Source organism: Typopeltis vanoorti, chromosome 24 (genome assembly GCF_054136105.1).
Source record: "Typopeltis vanoorti isolate ZY-2024b chromosome 24, IOZ_Tvanoo_1.0, whole genome shotgun sequence".
In the NCBI taxonomy this organism is placed as follows: domain Eukaryota; kingdom Metazoa; phylum Arthropoda; class Arachnida; order Uropygi; family Thelyphonidae; genus Typopeltis; species Typopeltis vanoorti.
The window spans coordinates 70,253,902-70,281,642 of NC_143572.1; the positions used below are offsets into that span (position 1 = coordinate 70,253,902).

The window sequence follows — 27,741 nt, forward strand, 5'->3', positions numbered from 1 at the left end:
CGCTGTTCTGATATAACTGTGATATGTTGTTCTGCAATAACTTATTTCCATAAGTTATTGTAGCAAGCAGCTGATTTGGAATGTTTAGACTCTTGAGTGTGGTCCACAGTTTGTTCCTGAAGACTTTCTCAAAGGCTTTCTGGTAGTCATCAAATGTTATGTCCGTTTCTGTATTGTATTCGTAATGTTTCCACCAATATTTTAATGAAAATCTGGGTCAATACACGATCGTTCTTTTCGAAAGCCCTTTCGTTATTCAAAGTTTATCTTTTACATATGATTTAAGTTTTGAAGTAAATATTCGTGCATATAACTTATAACCAGTATTGGAAGACTTATACCTCTGTAGGTTTCACAATTGCACTTATCTCCTTTGTTGGGATGATAATTGCCTTATTCCAAGATTTTTCATTACTGCCAGATATTGTTAAATAATTTTAAAATTCTTTCATGAATAGGATGCCTGCATGCTTTATAAGTTCTATATTTATTTCATCTTCTCCTGGGAATTATCCTGATTTGCCTTGTTGTATTGCTTGTTGGATTTCTTGCAATGCTATTTCTTCCACTATATGGTAAGTGTTAAGCCTTATGTCAGTTTTAGATTTGTTACTATCATGCCATAAGTTTGGAAGAAATTCAGCCCAGTTTTCTCTTTAATTATTCCAAGTTTCACTTTTTCTTTTACCACTGTATGTTAAGTGTCAAGCCTTATGTCAGTTTTAGATTCGTTACTATCATGCCATAAGTTTGGAAGAAGTTCAGCCCAGTTTTCTCTTTAATTATTCCAAGTTTCACTTTTTCTTTTATCTCCTTGTTCGTATTCCTTGGAATTTTGTATGTATTTGGTCTCTTCACAGTAAGATCTGTTCCCAATTTTGCTATAAAGTTATCCCATGTTACTTTATTCTTTTTTGACATGCTTTTTTTGTATTTATAATTAATTCTTCCTTCTAGTTATTTTGTGTGTATACATTATTTATATGTTTTCTTCTTATCTTTGATTATTGCTTCAATATCTTTATCCCAGTTTCTTATTCCCTTTCTCCTCTTCCATTTGCTTTTTGCTCCGAGGAATTCTGTTGCTGCATTTATTAATACATTTTTTACGTCATTGAATTCTATCTCTATATCATCATTTTCTTTTATTTGATCTTGTTTTCCGTTTATTCATTGCGAATATAGGTAGATGATACTTTTATCATCCAAGAGTTGAACTCAAAAAGATTCCTAGAGATTTCTCTTAGCACTGATTTCGTTAATTTTAAACCATCTTGGGGTATTCTAAACTTTCCTTGTAAGAGATAACGATCAGATTCTATTTCGGACTTCTAAATACCACGCTATCTATTATCATATGTCTTAGCAGTTTTCCTATTACAGTAGCTATTAGCTATTGTACTAGTAGAATCCATTTAACGTGGATATGTCTGAAATATTTTGACTAATATGTCATCATTAAAACGACAAAAATTAGCTGTAATTAAAATATATAACAAGCGTTTTCATGAATCAGAACTGAAAGACTTATGTGAGAGAGAAAGGCGATAATTAAATATTACGCATCATATTATGAACCTTCTATGAAAATTTATGTATTTGAGACATTTTGTGTCGAGTGTATGTCGCATTAACCGCTGCATAGGATAGACCCTATGCTACAATGAGTTTAGATGAAATACCGCATCGATATACATTTTCAGGGTATGAACAAAATAATGTGGAGAAATATTCACAAGAATTTTACACAACTATACTCAGAACTGTTAAAGCGACATGCTTATTCAGACCAACTAAGTCATAACATTAATCTTTAAGGTATCCGAGATTAACTGCACAAGTAACTGCTAAGGTATCCTCTCATATACATTATATGTGAGGCCGGTGTAACTCACTAGAAATGACGTTCGCATCCTTAACACTAGGAAAATGCAACCTTATGGATGGATACAAATGCCATTTCCACTGCGCTAAAAGGACCATTATAAGCTCGATTCCAGTCGATGGTAAGAGGAACTTTTTTTCTAATCTTTTCTTAAACCAGTTTCCGAGTTAGTCGATCTCCGATAGAAACGAGTGTCTTTTTTCCGCCCTGAAACGCAGTTTTAAATCTCGCAGCTCTTGAAGATCGACCGTATACCTAAATTGTTTCAGATAATAATATATAGGAACCACGAGATGGAGGCAGTCTGCTTCGATTTCGCAGACTACTTGAATTTCGTAGAAGTTATATTTGAAACGAAAATAAAAATGACAAATGTCGCAATATCTATAATGCACATGCGAAAATAAATTAAACATACTTAAAGACTGTTCAACACACTCGTATAGTTACTTAATATGGATAAGCATAAAAGAGGTACTGATCAAGATGAAATTTATTAAAATGGGATTTAATCCTGTTTATTGTGCGTAGGAATAAATGAAAGGGGAAGATTTTATCTATACACAAGAGTACAAGAAATAAATGAAGGAAGGAGAAGAGAAAAAGCCTACAGAAGTGTTGAAAAACTTCTGCACGTGTTTAAACACGTTTAGAGATGTTGGAGAATCATCGATGCCAGTTCTCATGAACAGTGTCCACAAACATATCTGTACAAAACATATATAGCAGTAATTAAACATTTTTATGTGAAAGAGTTGCACGAATTCGTGAGAGACGAGTCATTAATCAACCTGATTGCTCTTTTCTGACCAGAATTGAGTATTTTCAGGGAATTCTGAGGGACACCATCCAAATGCGAAAAGAAAATTTAATTGTTGGATGGACTCATTTGTATAAGTTAACAGCTGTTAAAAGCAAAACTCTTCTTAAACGCAAAAAGTTAATTTTATGAATGCTGTGGGGGACTTTTGTAATGTACTTATGCCAGGAGAAACACTGCCATAAGTCATTACAAAATCTCGACTTATATAGAGATTTCGATGTTATCAAAAGAAATAATGAAATTAAATAATTTGTTTTTAAGGTTCTAAAAATTCCATTGATGAACAGTTTGAGGTCAGAATTCAGGATTGCATAAGGTGATATTCTGGAGGTTTTGACAAATTATATATTGCAAGGCTTGGGAAATGTGAAAGAAGATTGCAGTGTGCTGTCATCATGAAAACTGCATATTAGAAATGAAGTCAACTGGAGAAGATCATTGAAGGTGTTGTGGAATATCATCATTAGTTGAAATTTCCGTATAAAGCTCCTTCCACACCTCCACAAAATGTAAGCAATTGTTCACCAGTTGAGAGGTTCATAGCAGTAAAAATGATTTTCTCTATTTATAAAAAGGAGTAAATAAAATATTAATTAGATGGACAGGATTTGTCGTTTTTCTTAAGAAACAGTGGTAAATACGAATGGAAAAATGTTCAGAATGGAATAGGGGAGAATGAAACGGCAATGCAGAAGTGTGAAGCACAATCCATCCTGCAGAACAATTTAAGAAATATTATCATGATTAAAAAATGTTTTGGTATTTTGTTACTTTGGATAACATTCTTCTGATCACTTCTGGCACAAAAAAAGAAGAAGAATGGAACTTGAATATTGTGCCTTAGGAATGATATTTTGCAATATCCTGAAGGCATGAGTTGGAAGGGATGAAGAGTCGTGAGATTAGCTTTTTCTGTGGAGAGCGATGCAGCGGTGTCATCCAACAAAACAAAACAAAAAAAAGATAGAAAAAAGGGTCGAATGAAAGTTATAGTCATTGCCATGGTCACGGCACGAGCAATCGTGGCAGCTATTACGACATAATGTAGGAGATTACCTGCTTTCAGCTCTTTCAAAAACAATTTTAGATGTATTGCTATTTTGCATACACCTAGTTTGGGTTATGATACAAAGAAAAAGAACACCACAAATAACTTATATGATAGAAGCATAGAGGTTAAGGGTTTTTATAGGAGTGACACTGATGACATTTTTTCTGAACAGTGCAGGAAGGGACAGAACGAGGAATCGTACCTGGAAATTGCATAAGAGTGTGGTTAACAAGGGTTTTAGAACTAGATTTTTTGCTTGGATGGTGGCGAAAGTGTGGAATTCTTTGTCAGTTCTGGTTGGGAAAGGTATTTTGTTCTGTAGAAGTGTGTGCATGGGGCCAGTTTGCCTGTTCTGAGGGAAGAAATTCACCACCTACGTACGAGACTGGCTAACTCACCTTTAGTTGAAAGAAGCCAGATACCTCACGTCATAGACGGGAATAAAACCCAGGTCTTTCCGAACAAAGGGCTCTTCGTTAGTACCGACTGAGCTACAAAGGTTCAAATTCTGAAACAAATATGTTAATTAGTTACTTTCTTATATAATTGATAACTCGCAAAGAATTTTTTGTTCACGATGTCACCGTTTTCCTGAGAGAAAACGAATCTTTAGGAATTTATTTAGAAAACCCTGCTGTCCCAATATGAAACTGGCTAACTCTTCTTGAGATCAAAAGCCCTGATTAAAGTTCTTTGCTTTCTAAAAGGAATTCGAAACTAGGTCAAACCAAACGGTATCATCGAAACCCATTGAGCTACGGTGTCTCGAACGCTTGGGTAAAGGAATAAAACTAGAATATATTATTATTATTATTATTTCGGGCAACTCGAAGGAGTCGACAGACTCATCAAGGGAGGCCCTAACATCATGTCAAGAACAACTATTCGGTATTCACACAGTATCTATCATACCTCGCCTTGAACTCATTCATAGCCATAGCACCCACAACAGACTCTGGCAACTTATTCCACTCATTTACCACTCCAAAAGTAAAGAACCTAGCTCGAACACCCCTGATAACCACATTCTTGCCCAGCTTCAATGTATGGCCCCTAATCCTCCCACCACCAGTCCTATTCTCAAAAATATCTTCTGGATTAATCCTATAGAAATCCTTCAGTAATTTGAATGTCTCAATCATATCACCCCTTTTCCGCCTATCAACCAATTTTTGCAACCCACAAATCTTCAACCTGTTCTCATAAGGTTCATTCCACAGACCTGCTATCATCTTGGTCACTCGTCTCTGGATCCTCTCCACCTCCTCCCCATCAAGAAGAAGCCTGGGTGACCAAATCTGGGCACAGCAGTCGAGATGAGGTCTTATTAAGGCTCAATACAGAGGAACAATAACTTGCTTGTCTCTGCTCGTTGAAATATTCTTCAGTAACCAAGTGATTTGATGAGCTGATTTAGACACTTTTGTAATGTGCCCCTTAAACTTGAACTCCCTATCCACCAACACTCCCAAATCCCTGGCCTCATCAATCTCCTGGAGTACAGTTCCTCCAATGTGATATACTGCTGCTAATCTTTTCACTGCAAAATGCATAACCTTACACTTTGCCACATTAAATTGACATCCATTTTCCCTAGCCCAGTCCTCCAAACTATCCAAATCATCCTGCAAAATTTTGACATCCTGTGCACTCACAATTGCTCTACTCAAATTTGCATCATCAGCAAACAAATGAACAGTTCCTCTCAGATCCTTTCCTATATCGTTAATGAACAAATTGAAAAGTAGTGGTCCAAGAACAGAACCCTGCGGCACACCACTAATCACAAGCCGTCTTTTGGACTCCACTCCTGAATAAACCACTTTCTGGTATCTCTCCATCAACCACTCTCCTATCCATCTCACCACCCCTATATCCATCCCCATCTGCTCCAGTTTACTGATTAAAGTTTCATGTGGTATCCTATCAAAGGTCTTGGCAAGTCCAATAGAATCACTGTAAACCCATTACCCTTATCCAGTTCAGACGTCACTGTGTTATAAAACGTGAGCAAGTTACTGAGGCATGATCTACCTTTCACAAAACCATATTGTCCCCCATACATGTAGTCTTCTCTTGACTAATTTCTCCAAGACCTTGACAACGATTCCTGATATGCTAATCGGTGGGTAATTTACAACAGCAATCTTGGAACCTCCTTTATGCAGCGGAACTATTTTCTCCTCTTATATGTATGCTCTATTTTGTAACCGAACGAAAATACTTCAAATAAAAATAAATAACTTCAATTTTTACTTTACAACAGGAATGTAATTTCTTGTTAAGCGCACAATTAACAGTAAAAATCAGATCCTTCGACGCATTCCTTTAAGAAAAAATTTTATGACATTTATTTTGCAAGAAAAGTTTTCTATGATGTTTATTCTATACTTTATTCAGAAATCTGCCTGAACTTAGCTTCCCATCGTTCAATACTCCCCAATTAATCTCAGACCCAATTTCATTGTAATTATCTCGGTACTCTCCACACAAATATTTATTATAGATGTCACTGAAGGGTACGCAGAATGCAACATGTTGGCTATTCTATAGCGGTACTGTTTGTTTGTGATTATGCAGTATTTAATTAAAATAGCGGCATACGTTAAGTACACATATGTCGTGTAAATCAGCAGTTAGATAAATATATATGAAACATGTCGTCTGACGAAGGTGAGTGTACGTTTTCCTTTTGTTAGCGAGGTCTTTCATATTTTGTTGACTGAATATCTGACGTGAAATAGAAATGCAATATTAAATAGCCATATTTAGATAATAGTTACATTATCGTATTTCTTTATTAATTTAATTAATTAATAAACGTTGTTATCTTGATCTCAGATCTTACATAGCGTCGTTTTGCCTAGAATACATGGCAAGACGCTATTTTTTAACAACCTGAGTTGTTGGCATTGGTATTAGAATTGACCTACTTCTTTGAACTCCAGAAAAGTAGTGATCCAGAAAAGCAGATTGGCAGATTTCTGTTTAACTGAATGTTGAACAGAAATCTGTTAACTTTTAATTTTTTAAAAAGAATTTTTGCGTCATTGTATTTATTTGCATATTGTTGATATCATACCATGTTTGTCGGACAATTGCATGAATGCGTGAGTATTTTATTAATGTTTTTTTGTTCGAAATAAATCCAGTTTAAATATATGCACGTATATTTAATGGGACTAATTGAGAGATCATCAGCCATAAGACACGTGCATTTTGTTATTCTTATAAAACTTTAATATAGTTATGAGTTCGTGGTATGCTGTCGTCCAGCACAGCATATGTTGCACCACCACTGCTTTCATCATGTACACTCATACCTTTCTCAGGCAATTCATTTACACCCATTCATTTTTCTTGCAGTTATCTCACACTCCATTGTGCAGATTTTGTTGCTAGTGTAATGTTCCTTCCCTTTTGAATATCTTCCCGACATTTATTTAGTAAATACCTCTCAATAACTGATACATGTTCTTCATATTTCCCTTTATCTACAAACTGCAGATTTCATGCTATCACTTTATACTCACACCTATTCTCAATATTAGCTTTGTTATCCACTTCTGTACCCTCTTCAGAATATTCCTTGAAATCCATGATTAGGTCCTTTATGTAATGGGATTACAACATCCCCCTATGCTGATCACTGTCCTCATTATTGATGCTATTTATATTGTCTTCACCATCGCAGTGTGATCTTTGTACTTCACCTCGTCATCCACCATTTTCCCAGTGTCTCTTCATATCCTTGTGAACAAGCTTGCAGCCATCAATACCATTTCCAGTAACTATCTTGAACTTCCTATCATCTGCAAACAACTGAGTATTTCTCTGCAGTCCAATTTACAAACTTGTTGACATACAGCAGCAAATGATAATCAGCTACATGAGGAATATGAGATATAGGCTCTAAAAATGAGAAAATATGATATGAAATTGCACTTAGCTAGTAGCCAGTCAGGAAAAACAAAAAACTGGAGTTCTTTCAGTATACGGCCAGTAGAGGAAAGAAAGCTATAATTTTTTATCCTCCATTAAGGAAGATGGACAGTTAATCACTGCACAGGATGTAACTGAAGTATTTAATGAACAGTTTGCTAAGATATTTTATACTTGTTAGCAAAATGTCATACAAAGCTTGAGTGAGAATGTGTTAGTGGAAAAGCATATTATTATTATTACGGGCTACTCCATGGAGTCCTTAGACTCATTGAAGGAGGCCCTAAATATCATTAAATATCCAAGCACTATCCAACATTTGCACAGTATCTATCATACTTTCCTTTGAACTCATTCACAGTCATGGCACCCACAACAGATACTGAAAAACCTATTCCACTTGTTCACCACTCTAAGCAAAAAATCTAGTTCTGACATCCTTGCTAACTACACTCTTGGTCAGTTTCTAAGGATGGTCCCTAGTTCTCCCACCACCAGACCTGTTCTGAAAAGCTTCCTCTCTATTAATCTTGTAAATAAACCTTTCAGTAATTTGTATGTCTCAGTCATATAACCCGTTTTCTGCCTGTCAACCAATTTCTATAACCCACACATCTTCAACTCATCCATAAAGTTCATTCCATAGACTCACCATCTTGGTCACTTGCCTCTGGATCTTTTCCACCTCTTCCTTATCTCCAAGAAACCCAGGTGACCCGATCTGCATGCAGTCGTCAAGATGGGGATCATATCATGGCTCAATAAAGAGGAATGATAACCTGCTAAAGTATTCTTCAGTAACCAAGTAATCTGATGAGATGCTTTAGTCACTTTTGCTATATGTCCTCTAAACTTTAACTCCCTATCTACTAACACTCCCAAATATCTGGCTTCATCAATTTCCTGGAGTACAGTTCCATCAGTATGGTATAAGCTGGTAATGTTTTGGTCACCCCAAAGTACAATGATCAGCACAATTATCAAACAATTCCCATGTTTGATGGGAATCTCATGATGCATGTTGTCCACATTTTCTTCTGAAACCCCAGTTCTATAGCAGCAACAAATAATATATTTTGTCCTATTGGTCTCTATCTCACATCAGACAACCTCAAAAGAACCTTTTCCATCAGATCTTCAATCTTCCTTAATTTCTATTTTTGTTTGTTCTAGTTCTTCAGCTATCATAATAATAATACCCCTCCTGCCCTATTTCTTTTATCTTCTCTGATGATACAACATCCATTACATTCTGTAACTACGTTCTCTGAGTATGAGGTCTCGCTGATGCTAATAATTTTTGGCACAGTCCAACTGACCAATACCCAAAACCTCTCTCCTTTATTTCTGATACTTGTGGCATTTGTGTACATGCATTTCAACATTCCCTTTGGCCCATAGTTATCCTTACATACTGTCATTATCTGCCTATTAAGATTCAAAACCTGTGCAACTTCACCCAGCTCTTCACAATCACTCCTGCACTCATACTTATCTATCCAAGGGGTGGCTACACAGATGCTTGATTGCCTCCCCTCTAATATCTCTAGTTTCTCTGGTTTTGCACTTTCAAATTCTCACTTTCTCCAAAACCTACTTAAGTGCAGTCCATCAGTCTTATACAGGTCCTTACATCATCAAATTTATTCCACACATCTATAAACTGCACAGCATTCCTTCTGCAGAATATTCTCCCTGACTCATTGGCAATCATGCTTCTTCTCAATTCCTTCTAAACATGTTGAGGCAGCAGATTCACAGTACAGTCTTTACTTTCTTATTCTTTGCTTTTTCTTCTAACAACTCTTTAATATTTCTCTCATTGCATATTTCTCACTTTTCAAATTACTTGTTCCTGCCAAAAAAATGAATGCATTAGCTTCTTTCTTCTACAAACTTACAGCTTTACTACACATCCTTTTTGTACCTGGAAAACATTATTTCATCACGTTTCTATTAAGTATACCTCTTATCATTGAATCTCCACACACTACCATTTCTTTTCTCCCAGTTTTTCACTTTCATTCTTTTCCTATTCACTTTTTCTTTCATTCTCCATCCTTCTGTACCACATGCCAATCGTTTTTCCAGTCACTCATGCTTTCATGTTTGGTCCTGATAAGGAGTCCATGTAAGTGTGCAGTTAGCATCTTATCATCCACATTATTACTTTTAACCACTTTCTTCAAACTCACATTTGTATTTTGTGCATTATCAATCACTGCTTCAGCTACATTCTACACAAACTGACAATCCTGCCTTATATTCAGAATATCAGTGACTTTATTTTTTCCCTCCTGACACGACTTGCATTTCTTATACTTGCTTACAAAACATTTCTGACAAATATTTTCTCCATTCTTGCTTTCATGCCTGAAACCATTCATTCGAATGGTTTGAGGCATGAGGTTTAAACTTCGTGTAAACTTCTGCATAAAAATGTGTGATCTAAATTTGGATCAGCATGTTGGCATCAGATTTTGTGTGAAAATCGGCAAAACTGCTACTGAAATGTTGGAGCTGTTGAAAGTGGCATATTGTGTGGATGCTCTGAAAAAGTGTCTTTGAATGACATAAGAGATTCAAAGGCCGGCAAGAAGACGTGAACGATGACCACAGAAGTAGCAGCCAAAAACAAAAATGATGGACTCAAATGTGAACAGAATGCAAGATTTGGTACGGTCGGACAGACAATTTAGTATACAGTTAATGGCTGATGAATTACAAATGAACTGAGAAACAGTCAGGGATTTACAATAAATTTTAACTGAAGAATGGGTATGCGAAAGATTTCTGTGAAGTTTGTGCCTCAGATCTTGATGGACGAACAGAAGCAGCAGTGGCTTCAATTTGCGACTGATCTTTCTGCAAATAAGCACATGTTTCTGAGAGTAATTACAGGTGACGAAACCTGGTGCTTCCAGTATGATCCTGAAACAAAACACTAGAGCATGCAGTGGAAAACCCTGGGTTCACCATGTCCAAAAAAAAGCATGCATGTCATGTTCACAGTTCAAGACCATGCAGGTGTATTTCTTTGATCACATGGGGATATTCCACTATGGATTCATTGAACAGGGACAAAGTCAACCAACAGTGCTATTTAGAGGTGCTGAAAAGATTGAGATTCTCTTCAGAGAAAAAGACCTGAATTGTGGCCTGACAAGTGGATCATCCATCACGACAATGCGCCAAGCCATAGTGCACTCATCGTGAGAGAGTTTCTGTCCAAAAAATCGATTACCAAATTAGGTCATCTGCTTATTCACATGACTTAGCTCCCTGTGATTTCTGACTGTTTCCAAAATTAACACTTTGAGTCCTAGACCTACTGTAACTCATAGTCTTATTGGTGTATAATTACATTAATAGTTACTGAAAGTGTTAAAGACTGCTGTAAAAGAACGAAGATTTTCTGATATTGCTGATATCCAGCATAATGTGATAAAGGAATTCCAAAGTATTCCAGAAAAAGAGTTCCAGGCTTGTTTTCAAAAATGGGAACACTGTCTAAACCAGTGTATAAATGCACAAGGGGACTACTCCCAAGGTGACAGTAGCCACTAATGTATAGTTCAGAACATAGGATTGGACTCGATTTTTTTTACAGATGCTTTCCGGGAATTAATTGTCAGATCTCGTATATATGTAAAACACGCAAAAAAAAAAACCATGTGTGTGGATTCAACCTAGGGCCTACAGGATGGAATACAAATGGGGGGAAAAAGAGTATGCAGAACACCTAAAGCAGGTGGCTGTCATCTTGAAAAAAATTAGTTTGTCTGAAAATGGAGAATAAGAAATCAAAAAGTACACATTTTGAACATGAAAATGTCAGCAAAAAAAAATCAGAAATTGGACAGTCCAGAAATACATTAACTTTAAAACTGTGTGAAATTGTAAAGATTCTATAGATCTGTTGAATAATTAATTGGATATTAGAAAAAAATCTGAATTTAATTTGGAATGACCCAAAAGAAACTACACAATTTTCAATTCTGATAATATTGCCATGTTTTCAGAAGCTTACTGAATTGATGGATATTGATGGATTATTGATAAAAGAACTGAAAAATTCAAGCAAATGGAACATGAAATGAATTCAGCAAAAAAGAAAGAAATATCATGATTAACATCTCAAGAATTCTTTTTTTTTTGGATGGCATCAACATTGAATACATGGCAGAATATTATACTTGATGACATAAATGATATCCTTGAACAATTGACAGGACTAGAAGGAAATGGAGTAACCAAAGCATGAAATTACTGACAATTATGGCATTGGATAAAGGGTGATTTGTTCATCTCTTAAGAAAGAAAAAGTATATTGGTGAGCAATGGAGAAAAGTAGTTTGGGAATTTAAAAAGCACAGAAGGTAAAAAATTCAAACATTAAGCAGGTCACAAAAGTCATTGATTTTTGTTATTCAAAAAAAATAAAAAGTCAGAGTGGGATAGGTCTGGCCATGTAGCCAGTTTGAAAGATTACAATCCTTACCCTAGTATTTTCTGTCAACACACACTTTCAAGAAAACTACTTTTGTTTACCTACTTTCAGAAATGATCTTTTATTTTCCCACTATTCACTGCCCTGTGCATTTGCATAGCATCAACCAACCTATAGTACTCCTATACCATATATCGAAGGCATCTTGGAACATTTGTCAAAAATCACGAAGAAATTCAAACTCACTGCTACCTATAAACCAATCAACTAGATCCACAATTTGCTACCTTCTCCAAAAGATAAACTCTCACCTATGATGCTACCTCACGTATACAAAGTTCCATGTTCTTGTAAGATGTCTTATTACAGACAAACAGGAAGATCTATAAGTAAATGCATCTCTGAACATCAAGACCACATCCGTCTTATCACATTGTACAAATCTGGCCTCACACAACATGGAGTTGAAAACCCTAACCATAGGATCCAATGGAAAAATACCAAGCTGCTACATAGATGCTTTTATAAATATGAGTGTTTATATAAAGAAAGTGCTGAAGCCTTATGTGACAGACCCAATCTGAACTGTAATGACTGTCTCACTATCCAAAAAGTCTCAGAAATTATTATCCTCAATTGTATAAAATAAATTTATTAGATATATTTTAATTTTTAAATTTTAATTGTTGCATAAATTGGAAAAATGGGTATGGGTTATACAATATTTGCATGGATAAGAGGATGGCTGATTGACAGATATCAAAAAGTGGTATATGGGGGATCTGAGTCTGCAGGGTTTATAGTAACAAGTGGTGTACCACAAGGATCAGTGCTTGGTCCACTGTTATTCAATCTGTGCATTAATGATATTGGGAAGGATTTGACAAGCAACATACAGCTATTTGCTGATGATGCAAAGATAGGTAAGGTAATCAGGAATGCTGCTGATATGCAGTCTTTGCAGAATGATTTGAATAGGCTGGAATTGTGGGCATGGGAAAATGGGTGTCTGTTCAGTAAATGCAAAGTCATTCACTTCAGCATGATTAGATATCCAATGTTGTATTATATTAGTGGGATTAGGCTAGAAGAAACTGATGAGGATCTCTAGCCTCATCAGTTTCTTCTATTTCTTCCTATATATTAACACTTTTGGAGTGTTAATAGATAGGAAGTTGAAGTTCAGGGGCCATGTGGTGAAGATTGAAAATACAACTCAAAAGATAATTGCAATGCTGAAATGAACGTTCACATGTAAAGATAAGGATGTTATTTTGCCTCTTTACAAGGCCTTGATAAGACCTCACTTGGACTATTGTGTGCAGATCTGGTCTCCTGGTTTCCGTTGAGTCCACCAAGAAAGGTGTGAGGGTAGATTTTTCTCTCAGAGGGTGGTGCGTGATTAGAATGGATTGCCTTTGGATGTTGTGAGTGCAAGCAGTGTGAATGAATTCAAGAATATGTATGATAGCTGATGTTTGTAGTATGTAGCCTTCCACAATGAGTCTCTGACTCCCTGGAGGAATTTAATTTTAATTACAGCCACATTTTGTTTTGTGGGGGGGGGGGGTCCTCAAACACTACTATATGCATAGATGGATTCCAATGTAAGCATGCACACTAACTGTTCCTTATTTCTGTTCTAACTATTCCAAATTCCTAGTATTGTTTGTAATAACTGTGCTGATGATGTCTTAAGATACTTAGGATGAAATATCTACATCTTATTAAAATTTAATTACTGTGGTATACGTGTGAATTTTTACTTATCTTCATTTATTTGTCCACAGCACTAGTCTGTTTATATCTTCGAAGAAATTTTATACCTTATTTTATAATCAACATGAATGACAAATTCTTACTAGATTTGTCATTCATGTTGATTAAAATAATACTTAAAAATTATGCTACTACAGTATCTGGTAGCTCATCAAGATTTACAGGAAAATGGTACAATGAAATGCAAACAGAATGATATAAGTTGCATTTGTTGTATGGATAGCCAAATGTAGAGTATATTTGTTCTCCAGCCAGTTGGCTGTAGGTTCCTATCCTATATGGGCATTGATGTTTGTAAATGTCTTTCAGGTGTCTGCAAATGAATAATTTTGGTGCCCAAGTGAAACCACCACTCTGAAAAGATTGCTATAAAGATGGGGCCATTTGCCAACAGAGAGAAACATTATATGTCTGGCCTCATATTGAGGATATGTAATCTTCAGAGGTTGGTAGGTGACAGGAAGAGGAGACTTGTTATGATTGAGTTATACTGGTTGTTAAGAGTCACCAAATAAAAACTATAGAAATTTTCCCTGTGGGAGGATAGGGAGCCATCCTTGGGAGTTATTCAAGGAAGAAATATTTTGTATTTTATTTTATTTATTTATTATTATTTTTCTTTTTTTTTATGCATAGAGTGGTAGGTTCATTTTAATCTGTGATGTGATAATTTGAGACAGACCTCCTTCAGTGAGTCTTTTGACAAATATATCGCGGAGGTCCTGACAACAGTAATATTGATTTAACGACACATAACAACATTTTAATAAATAATAACAGTAATATTAATTTTGCATATCTTCAGTTACATAATTTGTAATTAAATTAAAATAAAATTGATTAAGATACTCATATCTAATCATCTAATATTATGTTCAGAAATCTGCAGATCATAATGCTTCTTTCATGTATGAAGTCAATCAGATTCAGTTTTTCCCCATTAATAGATTGTCTTACTCTTGGCTATATATTATTAGTTGTTCAAATGTGAAATTAAAATTCTAACTTGATTGTTTTAACTTTCAGGATCTAGGTCTGGACATGTTGAACAATACAGTGACTCTGAGGTAACTATTAAAATGCATTTAATTTTGTGACAAGTTCAGTTATTAATGTGGAAATTTCAAGAGCAAGAAAAAAAACAACAATAATAATTATTTAAAGTATAATTTTAAATGAAATATGCTTCCATATTGCTAACTGTGAAAGGCTGCTTTCCCTTGTTGGGCTATCTTTCAAGTTTCTTGTTAGATTACTTTTGTTGATTTTGAAGAGAGCTTTTGCATAGATAACCTTTTCAGCATTTATTAGTTCCAATTCTCCATTTATAGGCAAGCTCTTGATACACTGAAAAGTCATACCTGAACCTACATTGCAGTATTTCTGATTATCATAAGTAGAATTTCTGAAGTAAGCCATCTGCTTAGTCATTTCTTTAAAAACACTGATTACTTGACCAATAGAGAATATGTTTAAGTTGCTGTGATTTTCATCTCATCATGTGGCATTGCCACCACTACCTTGCTTACTCCAGTTTTATAAACTTATTGATATTACAAAAGTTCACATGAAGCATTTAGTTTTATTCTATCCAAATTACTTTTGCCTGATTAGAAATAAGGATGCATATTCTCTTTAGCCCAAATGTTAAGTATGATGGCTTTCTCTTTTTTTTCAAAGTTAAATTTCAAGAGGTTTATCATTATGAGGGATTTGAACTCTAGTGAATATAGACTAGAGAAGGAATCAACATGTGGGAATAAAGAGCATAGCTTCTAGAATTAAATATTATTATTTGAGGAAGTATGGGATAGGATCAAAGTTTCCCAAACTTTTTTTCCTTTGGCCCAGTTATTTTAATATTTTATCTTCGTGACGCACTAAATTTTTTATGGCCAATAGGTAAAATAAAACAGATTTCAATGTTCATAGAGTTTTCATTTATTATTATTATAATAAAGACGCATTTACTCTTACAAAAATATAAAGAAATTAAACTAAAGCAAGTAATTTATTAATGAGAAGTGTGATGCTGTTGTTTGTTAACTAGAAACTTCAGGTTTGGAGGAAAAGATATAACTTTATTCTTAAATCCAGTTCGACTTCCAGTCAGTTTCTATATTTATTTTTTAGAAAAACCTGTTTCACACTTATAGGTTGTGACAAAAGGCATTAGAAATTTTATCGCTTTTTCTGCTAAAACTGGGTACTCCTGACAGCAAGACAGCCAAAAATCCATCAGTGGTATTGTGTTGAAGATGTCTTTGAGTGACGTATCACACAACAGTTCAATATCTGGATCCGGCAATTCTTTCTCAGATTCTGAGTTCACTATAAAAGGGTTGATTATCCATGCTTTGTTGCTGTTGATTTAGGGAAAATTATTCCTTCAGACTTGCCTGCAGTCCTAGCATATGTTCCTTGATAACAGCTGAAATCTCATCCCACATGGAACTCATATTATACGCTTTTTGTAATTCTGTTAGCTTTGTAAAAGTTTTGTGATTCCCTGCTTCCACATGACGGGACCACAAATTGAGTTTTTTTGTTGCAGCTTCCACCTTCTCTTGCACTTTAAATACAGTTACATTGCTACCTTGTAATGTCAGATTTAAATTATTCAAAAAATCAAAAATATCACGAAGGTAGGCAACCTTGATTAACCAATTGACATCATGAAAACTGTCTTTGAATTTAAATATTACATCTCTAGCCGTTGGGGGATGTTGGTCTAAGAACAGTAAAACTTCATCCTTCATTTCAATGTCTTCTTAAAACATTCCCTCTTGACAGCAATCACACCTCGCAGTGTAAAAGAAGATGTTCATGTTCACTCCCCATTTCTTTGCACAGCGCAGAGAATATTCTTGAATTCAATGGACAAGATTTTATAAATTGTACACACTCTTACATAGTTGCATTTAAAAGCATTGTCATTCTTTTGACGGCCAATGCTTCTCTATGAATGCTACAATGCACCCATACACAGTCTGGTATCACGGCTTTGATCTTCGGAAAAAGTCCAATACGTGCGCCTGCCATTGCGCATGCTCCATTGCTACTCAGTCCCACACATTTTCCCCATTCAATGCCCTTTTCATTGATGTGATTTGCAATCAAATTAAAAATTTCTTCAGCTGTTGTTCTTGTTGTCAGAGGTTTACAAAAAAGAAATTTTGTATGAGTTGTATTGTCATAATCTTATCTCACAAAACACATTAAATTGACATTGTCCGATATGTCTGTACTTTCATCGACTTGCAAGGTAAAAAAATTGCACTCTTTTAAGTGACCTACGACAGTTTCTTCGATATTATCTGCCATCTCCATGATTCTACACTTCATTGTATTATTTGATAGTGTCAGCATATTTACTTGGCTCCCTTGTTTTTTATCACATATTTGAGATGCTAACATTTTCTTGCTGGAACTATTAATTTCTCGGCAACTGTGTGAGGATAACTAGTTTCAGCAATTAATGATATTTCATAAGAAGCCATTACAAGGTTTTCAGACTGAGCTCCCTGAGAAAAATTTGAAGATACAGTCTTCTTGGTAGATATTAATTCTCTCTTTTTATTTATAAAGAAATCTATTGGCTTATTATTGTAGTTCGGTTGTTTCAATTCCAGACGTTGCTTCAACTTTGAAGGCCTCATGGACTCATTTGAAAGTGCCACATAACAAATAACACATAATGGTTTGTCATCAGCATCCTGGATGAAACCGAATTGTAGATAATCCTCAGAATACTGTCGGGTCCAGTACATCTTCTTTTTTGTGAGAGTAGTAGACAACACATCGTGCGGTCGTTTGTTGGTGCTGTTCTCAGAACTCGTGCCCAGCTGTACGTCACTCGATTGTTCGTTGATGCTAATCGAAGCGTTTGTAACCGGCACATTGTTTGTTGTTTTATCACCCATTTATTCATCATTAAATGGGTAATGGCAAGCGAGATGAAAAAAGAAGGAAATCAAATAAATTATTTACAAACAGTTATAATAATTACGGTTGTTCAGCCGAACCCACCGGGCAAGACACAAGTAATCAGTAAATACAAAAAAAAATACGTTCTCTCTTGATGCTTAACGTGGTAGGCGAGTAAAACAAATGCCAGACCACCAAATGATTTGGCTGGTGGCGTGGTTGCCTTGCCATTAGTTGAGCTACTTTACCGTGAACAAAAAGACTGTGAAATGGCAACGCGGGTGGAGTGCGTTTTTCGTCTCTATTAATTAAATTATTTATTCATTAGTCCCAATTAAATGCTATTTACTTGTATTTTAGAGTTTCGTGAAAAAAAGAAAATCCAAAAACTAAACACCTAGGTTTTTGAGAGTTTTTTTAGGCGACCCTGCATTTAGCTTTCGTCACCCAATGCCAGGTCGTGACCCACCATTTGGGAAACGCTGGGATAGATGAACATGTAGGTCAAGAACTATGGATTTGATAATAGTATCTGCCTTGCCATACTAGTAGGTAGGAGGGATCAAGAAAAATGGAATGTATAGTTAAGTTACAGGGCAGGGAATTATTGCAGACTTATGGATTATTGACATATAATGGAAACAGGAACTCGAAGGGTTGTTGGTGTTTAGAATTATCATCATCATCCTTCAAGGGATGCCCAGTGGCCAGTTCCTTAGTTTTCAGTGCCTTTTCTGTCCTCCAACTGGATTGTATCAAGTATCTTTTTAGGTGGTCTTGATCATGTCCATTCTTTCAGAATGTTCAATTCAATTTTGGTATTCATGTATTTTATCTAATATTGAGTTTCTTTTTAGTGGTTTATGTGATTCTGTGATTTTTTTTTTGGAGAGAGAATATAGCCTGCTGTTCTATGTAGTAATTTCATTTCTCCAATTTTTATGGTCCATATTTCACTTCCATACAGTAGAGGAGGTCTTGCCAGTCTTTATACATTCTTCTTCTATGCTTTTGAATTTCTTAGGTTTGAAAATATTGATCATTCCTGTTATCTTTAAGAAATTTGAAATTTTGGTATTAATGTAGTTTTTTTATATATATGGTGAGAGCATTCAAGACATTTGAAGCAGCTATTTTTTTTTTTAATGTTACCTCTAGTTGGAGATGATCCTTTAAAAGCTGTTTTTCATTTTATCTGTTGATAATTCATTCCAAATGTTTTAGCAATTGTGTTTAAGGAAAATGTTGATCTCTGGAGCTCACTTCTTGCTGTGATTATATGGTCATCTGCAAACAACAGGCCATTAAAATTAATGCCATGTTGTTTACATCTGTCCATATATTATTGTTGTTATTATACAGGTATTTCCATGGAATTAAAGACATCACAGGAGATCCATTATGCACACAATACCTATCTAGTCCTAACAATCTTGCTAACCATACTCTTACACAAGTTTTTGTTTCTTGTTCTCATCCTTCTTGCCATGTCCTGAAAAAAAAAAGTTTTCAGTGTCAATCCTATAATACTCCTTTAATAACTTAAATGCTTTTCTCATGACTCCTCTGTTTCACCTATCAGCTAGTTTTTGAAGTCCATAAATTGTCAATTTATTCTCATAGGGAACATTCCATAGATCTGCTACAATCTTTGTCACTTACCGCTGGATCTTTTCCACTACTTCTTCATCCCCACGGAATCTGGGTATCTAGATCTGCATGCAGTAGTCCAGATGTCCTTATTAAAGCTTATATGGAGGAACAATAACTTCTCAATCCCTACTTGTTAGTGCATTTTTCAACAACCATGTTATCTGATTTGCTTTTTTGGCTACATTTGCAATAAGTTCACTACTTTAACTCTCTGTCCACAATCATCTCCAAATCTCTGGCCTTAGTCAGTTTCTTCATGTTCACTTCTATCAATTTAGTACACAGCTAGTGATATTTTTTCCCCCAAAGTGCATCATCTTCATTTACCATTGTTCTTTCCAGTTTTGCATTATTAGCAAACAACTGAATATTCATATTCAGTTGTTAATATGACAATCATATTAACTGTATCATTGATGTACAAATTAAAGAACACAGGGCCAATTACTGAGCCCCATGGTACATCACTGTTTGATATCTGTCCATTAGCCACCCTCCATCCAAATCACCAGATTCGTATCCATCTCCATTTGCTCCAATTTATGTAGCAGAGTTCTAATGGAATCCTGCCATATGTCTTTGCAAAATTGCTCGAGTAGCCATGTCCATTATCCAACTATGTTGTCACTTGGTTATAAAAAAGTAAGCAGATCACTAAGGCAGGATCTCCTTCACAAAACCATGTTATCCCTTATAGAGTATTATATTCCTATCTACCCAGTCCTGAATTCTTTCACCAATTTCTCTAATACCTTAATCACCACTCCTAAGTTGCTGACTGGCCTATAATTTGCTGCTTTTGTTTTGCAGCCTTCTTTATGAGACTCTTCTGCCCTCTTTCTACTTTATTAGCACCTTCCAGGAATTGAGGTTAAATTAAACAGCTGGTCAGAGGAACTGATAATTCCCTTACACATTCTCCTAATACACAGATGATGCACCATTTAATCCCATGGCTGTGTACACATTGACGTTTGCAGTATTTTAAGTAGCTCTGTTTCATCAGTCACTCTTGCATCTGGCATTGCAACATCATTACCTAGATGTGTCCGCACGGTTAGCCTAGTGGCTTTGTGCTTAGCAATCATATGCCTGGGGAAGGAGTGTCCTAGGTTTGATTCCCATCACTGACATGAGAAGCTTAAGGACATTCCTCAACCATAGCCAAGTTAGCCAATGTTGGGTGTGGACAGCAGGGTTTTTTCCCCCAGTTTATCTGGGATTTTTCATTCCGCAAGCAGGCAAACCGGCCCCGTGAACACACACGAATCTACAGCCATAAATACTTAACCCCCCATGAGGGAGCTCAACTCGCCCCAATAGGGACAGGGGAGAAAAAGGAGGGAACTCCATACGATCAAATAAATAAATAACCTAGATGGTACACCTCTGAAAAATGCCCACTCAGTAATTCAACTATTTGGTTTGCTTCTATTACCTCCCCACCATCAGCACTTTTTAAAGTCATCTTTCCATTCCTCCTTTTGCATGCTTTTTGGCCTCATCAGCTAGCTTTCTCTCATAATTAGCTTGACCTTCTTTACCATACAAGATACCCTTCTTGCCTGTGCTTTGTACTGCTCATACATATGATCCCGTCCAGCTCTTGTCTTCACCTAAGAGAAACAAAGTTGCTAAATACATCATCAACTGGAGAGAAAACGACAAAATGATGAAGCATTGACTGTAAACAAGGAATGTTGGAGCAAAAAAACAAAAAAAATATTAATTACCACCCGAAAAACTCAAAAATTGCATAGGGAATGTACTTGGCCCAAGTGGTCAGTAGCAGACCTCAGAGAAGTTCCCTTCACAATGTGGTCTCAGTTCCAACCTTATTGTCCATTTACACATCCAGTCTGCAAAACCTCACCTGCATTTCCTAACAGAAAGTAGAAGTGCAGCTTTCTCAAGCACTGCTGATCTCAACTTTCCTAACAACTCTTTGACTCATGCCCACTCATATTCAGAATGTTGCGCAAATGTTCTCTCTGATGTACCATACCAAAGAGTATCCAACATAGAATCTCCTGATTTTGACCTCATTTGGCTGAAAATCTCTGCCACATGATACTAAATTCATTTGCTGTCTCTAACTGTTCCCCTAATGATCCTTGGAATTTTAATGTTTATAAAATGTCTTGCCTCTTCCAACTGCACAAATCAGGCAGGTAGAGATGTTATGACATTTCCTATCACACAAATTGTTCACATGCCTATTCAAATACCAGGTAACCCTAATTGCTTTCCAAACATCCTGGACATAAGAATATAATAACATTCCTTATTAGCAACCCTTCTAAGTACATTGTGAGTTGCAGGTCCATTAGCTAATTCTTTCCATAGCCTCGTGCAGCTTTCTTCCCCCACGAAGCAACATGCACACAGCCACATATTGTATGGCATTATAAAACTGCCAAGCAGAATAATCTTAGCAGTTGTTAATAATACTCCTGGTAAGTACTTGTTTCAGTCATCTGATCCAAACATATGTACTAAATGTGTCACTGAAATAGTTCTCATAGTAGAAATATTTATTTCCCATTGTACTTGTCATTTTTTGCCACTAATTGAACCTTGATTCAGTATGACTATACAATAGCCTGCTCTCTGATATTTTTTATGTAAGCGATATCTCAACGCCACTGGAAATCTTTTATTTATTTATTCTTATGGCAAAAGTAGCTACAGGTCAATGTCCAGACCAGAAAGCTAATCCAGTGCCTAATCTGTCATCTCGTGGATGTCCTGGAGGCCACCATGAAATTGACGCCTTTGGGCAGTCATTCACAATATGAGTGATCGTCTGGGCCACAGGGGAACAGTCACAATAAGGGTGATCTGATAGTCGCCATTTATGCAGTAGCCACATCTGCCCTGGTTAGTTCTGATTCTGTTGATAGATGACCAAATCTTCCTAGGAAGGGCAAAATCAGGCTGAGGAGCACAGGGATCTTCAACCAGGAAACCATTTGTTGGACCAGTGCTCTCTCCACATGTCAGGTGTTGATGGTAAGGCAGCTGAAGAGAATTCGTCCAGAAAGGGTTTCGTGATTTTAGGCGAATACAAGTGGATTTATGAGAATCTGGTGCAGGGGCAGGAGCGAGTTGCTCCTGCACCAGACTCTCATACTTTAATCGGGACTTTTCTTCTCTGTATATTTGGTGGAGCAATGTTAGATAGGACAGGCAGCCAGAGAGAGAGTTGTTCTTCTCAGTGTCCCACTAATTGTACACATGGTAGAGTTTAGCTGGGTGTCTATAATGTTAGTGTGTGTGTGTGTGTGCACTTCTTTCCCAGGCAGGGGCAGAGTATTCTGCTGCAGAGAATGCGAGGGCTAGTGCAGACGACCTTAAGACATCAGCACCACAACCCCAGGTTGTTCCAGCAAGCTGTAAGATGATACTATTTCTCGTTTTAACTTTGTTGGACGGGTTGGTGATGTGCCTTTTATAGGTTAGGCTTCTGTCCAGGCTCACTTCAAGCTATTTCGGGTGAGGCTCATGTTCTACCATTTTGCCACAGAAGGAGAGGTTGAGGTGACGATTCGCCTCTGCATTGTTCAGGTGGACACAGTTTGTGTTGGATTTGGCTTCAGGTACTACTGCTTGAAGTACACCTCCAGGATGTTCAGTTCTGTGTTCAAGATTGTTTCCAGGTTGGCAAAGGAGGTAGACTGGTGTAGGATAGCGAGATCATCGGTGTATATATTTGCTTGAACTGGTATGTGGTAAGTCAAAAATGTAGATGTTAAATAGTAAAAGGAGATAACAGAGCCCTGTGGAAGACTATTGTGGAGAAATCTGGGCCAACTCTTTTTTTCTACCAATATGGACCCGGATCTTTCTGTTCGAGAGAATGGATTCAAAAAGCTGGAAAGTTGTTTTGCACCTTATGATATTGCTTAGCTTTAAGAGGAGGCCCCTGATCAAACTGTGTCATAAGCTGATGTTAGTTAGATTAAAGTGACTCCAGATTTAAGTTTCTTCTGGAAGCCTGCTTCGATCTGTGTTGTCAAGGCCAGGACCTGTCACAGCAACTTCTTCCTGGCCTGAAGCCAGCTTATTCAATCGGGAGAGCTCTTTCAATGAGTGGTGAAACTCTTTTAAGGAGAATTCATTCAAAGAGCTTAAAGGTGAAGCAAAGCAAGGAGATAGGTGATAGATTTTTGACATTATAGTTATTTCCAGTTATTTTAACATTTCCAGTTATAATAATAGCATTTGAGAAAAGTCAGCCATGTTTGACTTCGTTGGCTGAGATGTTTTAGAAACTCTGGGAGGATACCATCCACTCCTGCAGTCTTGTCATTCTTGGGGAGTTTTAAGACTTCCTGCACCTTTTCAAGAGAAACTGGCTGTACAAGTTCAGGAAGCTCGGAGGCCATCTTCAGATTTTTTCTGATGGAAGGTTGCACAGTTATTTTCCTGGTAGAGCTTGGACTTATCTTGTAGGTTTTCAGTAAACGATTAGCCATTTGATCGGAGTTATCTCTGGTGGTTTGTTGTTGGTTCTTCCGCCACCCCCCATTTTCTCAGAAGTGACCTGCTTTTCCAGCTAGATTTAGTGAAATCAAGTTCATTCATGGATGATTGAGATCCATCTTTCCTTTGTGTTTTTGTCAAGCGTTGCTATGAGCTCCTTGGCAATAGTTGGGTCTTCAGTTTTTTCATGTTTGGCTAAACGTTCCTTGGTATCCCTACTCCAGCATGGGATGTATTGTTTTCTGTAGCCTCTAGGAATAGAGGCTTTGGCTGCAGATTTGATTACTTTGACAAATCTGGGATGGCAATTATGGATGGGTGGTATAGCTGTAATGATTTGCTCAATTTTCTTTTCAAATACATTCCAGTTGGATCTACGAAGGTTCCATCTAGCGATTGGTGTTCCACTGATGATTGGGATTGATGTACCTGTCTCTGTTAATGTAGGGCAGTGCTGGCTGTTAGGGAATCTGTTGAGGATGGTTCTGGTTGTTGGCAGAGGGTGGTCTTCAGGGTCTTTAGAGACTATGCACCGATCGCAGGGGTCTAGGTACTGTTAGGTCTGGCTGAGTGAAGAGTGCCTTCTTGTTTGGCATCTTAGATAAAATACAGGTTATATGTATCCATCCAGTTAACTAGACCATCACCATCTTGGTTGTCAGAGGAATACCCCCACATTGTTACATTCTGAATGAAGAACTTTTAAAAGGAAACAATTCATTCAGGATTTAACAAGTCAGAAAAATCAGCTGAGAGAAAAAACTTGTACTCGAGCATAAGAAATAAAGTACTAACTGTAAATAGAAATTGAATTACCTCCTTTAAGTGTATAAATTAGTATTATATGAATGCATCATGTATACAATGAATGCTTAAATTAGATGTAAACAATAGTCCAAAGGTCACGGGCGGGCCTGAGGCATTGGCAGTCTTGGAAAGCAACGCATATTCGTTTCCCGGAAGATACTGCTAGAGATCTCGTGATGTGCCGAAATCCCTGCGGACGAAGAAAGTAGCGGGCGGGAAAAGATTGCAGAAAGTAAGAGGGTGCTATCATAGCTAGTAACAGGATGCTAAAAAGGGGGGGAAGTAAAGGAGAATAAAAAGGGTTTTGCACCCCCTTCTCAAGGCTTTTTTTTTTTTGCCTATTTTGCTGGATGATGATTCGACTTCTCCCATGGACCGGTAGTTCCTGATGGTGTTTCTTGGCGATAGTAAGGTATCGGACGGTGTGCCTTTTTCTTTGATGTCTGAATTTCTGTTGGTACTAAAGCGCGAGATGTCAGCATATGCTGCCTTCACTGAAAGTTCCGATGGATTAATATCGCGGACGTATCCTGTAGAAACGAGGATGGCCCAAAACAGACCAAGAATAGATGAGGGAAAAACACCAGGTGCAGAGCATAGCTTAATCTGATGACCATAGTCACCCACCACGTGGACGCAGGCTTATGGAAGTATCGAGAGGTAATTCAAACAAAGAAGGACAGTTCAGATGGACCTGGAGATCCTGCCCCAAGAAATGGTAAAGTACAGATTTCATTGTATAATTACCCAGTCAGTAAAAGGGAAATATCATTGTAGTATAATAATCGAGTATGGACAGTATTTAAGAACTTTAAGTGATTATTTAGCAGTGGCTAATGTCCATAAGACAAATTGTCTGGAATGATTATAGATGATTGTGACTGGTTTAATGTGCAAGACTAACATAGTAGGTAGAAAATTGATTAGAAGTGTATAATGTGTATATTATGTGTGTTTAATCTCTAACTTAAAAGAAGGATTTATTGTTCATGCATTAGAATATTAATCAGTTTGATTTAGCATGTCATTGAACTAATTGAAAGTGAGATTAGTCTAAGTGGATATGTCTTTAGATTCCAATAAATATGTTTTTTTCTTCTATACCTGAGTTTCGGCTGTGATATGAATCAAAACTACCACTCATTAATCTGAACCATAGCGAGGGAGGGGAGGGGGATTGAAGGAAAGGTATAACATGTTGTTATAGAGGTTGCGACTGCAAACCAGAATTTACTTAGCCACAGTAAAGCATTTGATTTATGAGTTTAAGCACTAAATATTCACCTATGTGCACCAAAAGTCTGGAAAAGTCTCCCTGAATAAGAGTCCCCTCTATTCTAAGATATTGGCTGGCACAGCTTTAAAAAATAAATTTGTCAATATATGAAGAGGAGACAGTCCCAGAAAGAAATTAGAGGATTCGTTTCTTTTAGCAAGGAATAACCTTTAACAGTCAGGGTAAGCACGTGATTAAAATTAGGAATCGGCTAGAGATATAGAATTGCTTTCCTTATAGAATGAACACGTAAGAAGTGATACAGATATTGGAGTCGGGGAAATTTTGTAAGTCTTGTAGTTATTGTAGAGAGATAAATTCATAAAGGAAGTAAATTATTATATGTAAAGAAACCATATTTAACAACATGGTGTTGATGAGAGTTGAAGTCACCAACATAGATAGCAGGGTGAGTTACGGCCGGTCCATCTGGTCAGGCCAGGATTGCGATGGTGGTTTGTAGACATTGTAGATGGTGGTATTTTGAATTTTAATACCTATGGAGTATTCTGCTTCAGGCATGCATTGGGTTATTTCCTTGAGACCAGGCCAGATGCAGGTTGCCAGGCCATGCTTGGGATGGCAGTTATAAGACAAGAATTTGGCCTGGGATCTTTAGTCTATTGAGAGCTGTGTCAGGCATGTTGGGTTTCCTGGAGAGCCAGGATGTGGATCATTTTGTCTTTGGCTATTTTTCCGATGACTTCGGCTTTGGATTTAGATAGTCCTTCTGTGTTTATGGAACAAATCTTGAGAGAGTTGTTTAGGGGACTGTAACTTATTTTTTGAAGCTTGCCCTCCTAACAAGCAACGCGATCCTTGTTATTCCGGGCAACGATGATGTCACTCTGGTGACTGGCTTGCTGCCAAGTGGAAGATTGAAACCCATTGTGCACCACCATGTGAAAGAAAAACTGTCATGCAGATAATTTTTTTTTAAATTTTATTTTAGCAGGTTATTTGGTTTTCATGCTTTTTCTTGAGTAGAGTTTCTTTAAGTGACTTGGTTGTAAGATTATTTTTATTGTAATCATTGTTTTGTTACTTGACATGTGTTTGTGTTATATATTAGGAATTGTAGTTAATTTTTTTATGATGAATGTGGGGTGAGCAGGGCATGTATCTGTTACTGTTTTGTGGGAAAACTGTGTGTATTATGAGAGGGTGGACAGGGTGGGTGGTAGGTGCGTCTTTTGGAGATGGCAGGCAGGGTTTCATATTTTTGGAGTGGACATAGTGGGTGAGTGTGTTTTTTGAGGTCAATGTTTTTGATTTGTGGTAGGCAGGTTAGTGTTTACAGGTGGAAAACCAGCAGGAATGGTTTTGAGGTTGGGAAGATAGATGGGTGTGATGTTGTGGTTAGGATGGAAACGTGGGTTGGGACACAACATGGTGGTGCATCAGTTGCCCCTGTGACATTACTTCTGGTAAAGTGCCCACAGGGTGCTGAGTGTTTTAGAGGTGCAGTGGGACAGAGTGGGTGTACATTAATCTCTGAGGGCCTCAAGCCAGTGGTGTTTGGTACTTGTTGGTCATGTTTCTGGTATTCCAAGTTAGTGAATAATTGATCATTGTTTAAAGAAGGAAAAGAAAGATGGGAGTAATATATAGCATTTATTATATTCTGGGCAAAACTAACAGTTCATTGATTACAAATAATGAA

General features: G+C 36.8%; 1 protein-coding gene across 1 annotated transcript in view; it reads left to right on the top strand.

Annotated features, from left to right (window-relative positions):
* The first annotated feature begins 6,289 nt into the window (after positions 1 to 6,289).
* The window catches only part of LOC150093395 (uncharacterized), a 188,640-nt gene continuing 167,188 nt past the window's right edge, over positions 6,290 to 27,741 (top strand). Inside the window, exons 1-2 of the mRNA XM_090413821.1 lie at positions 6,290 to 6,432; positions 14,957 to 14,997. Of these exons, the coding sequence (XP_090269947.1) occupies positions 6,417 to 6,432; positions 14,957 to 14,997 (57 nt within the window). The 5' untranslated portion in view covers positions 6,290 to 6,416. The remainder of the gene's footprint in view (positions 6,433 to 14,956; positions 14,998 to 27,741) is intronic.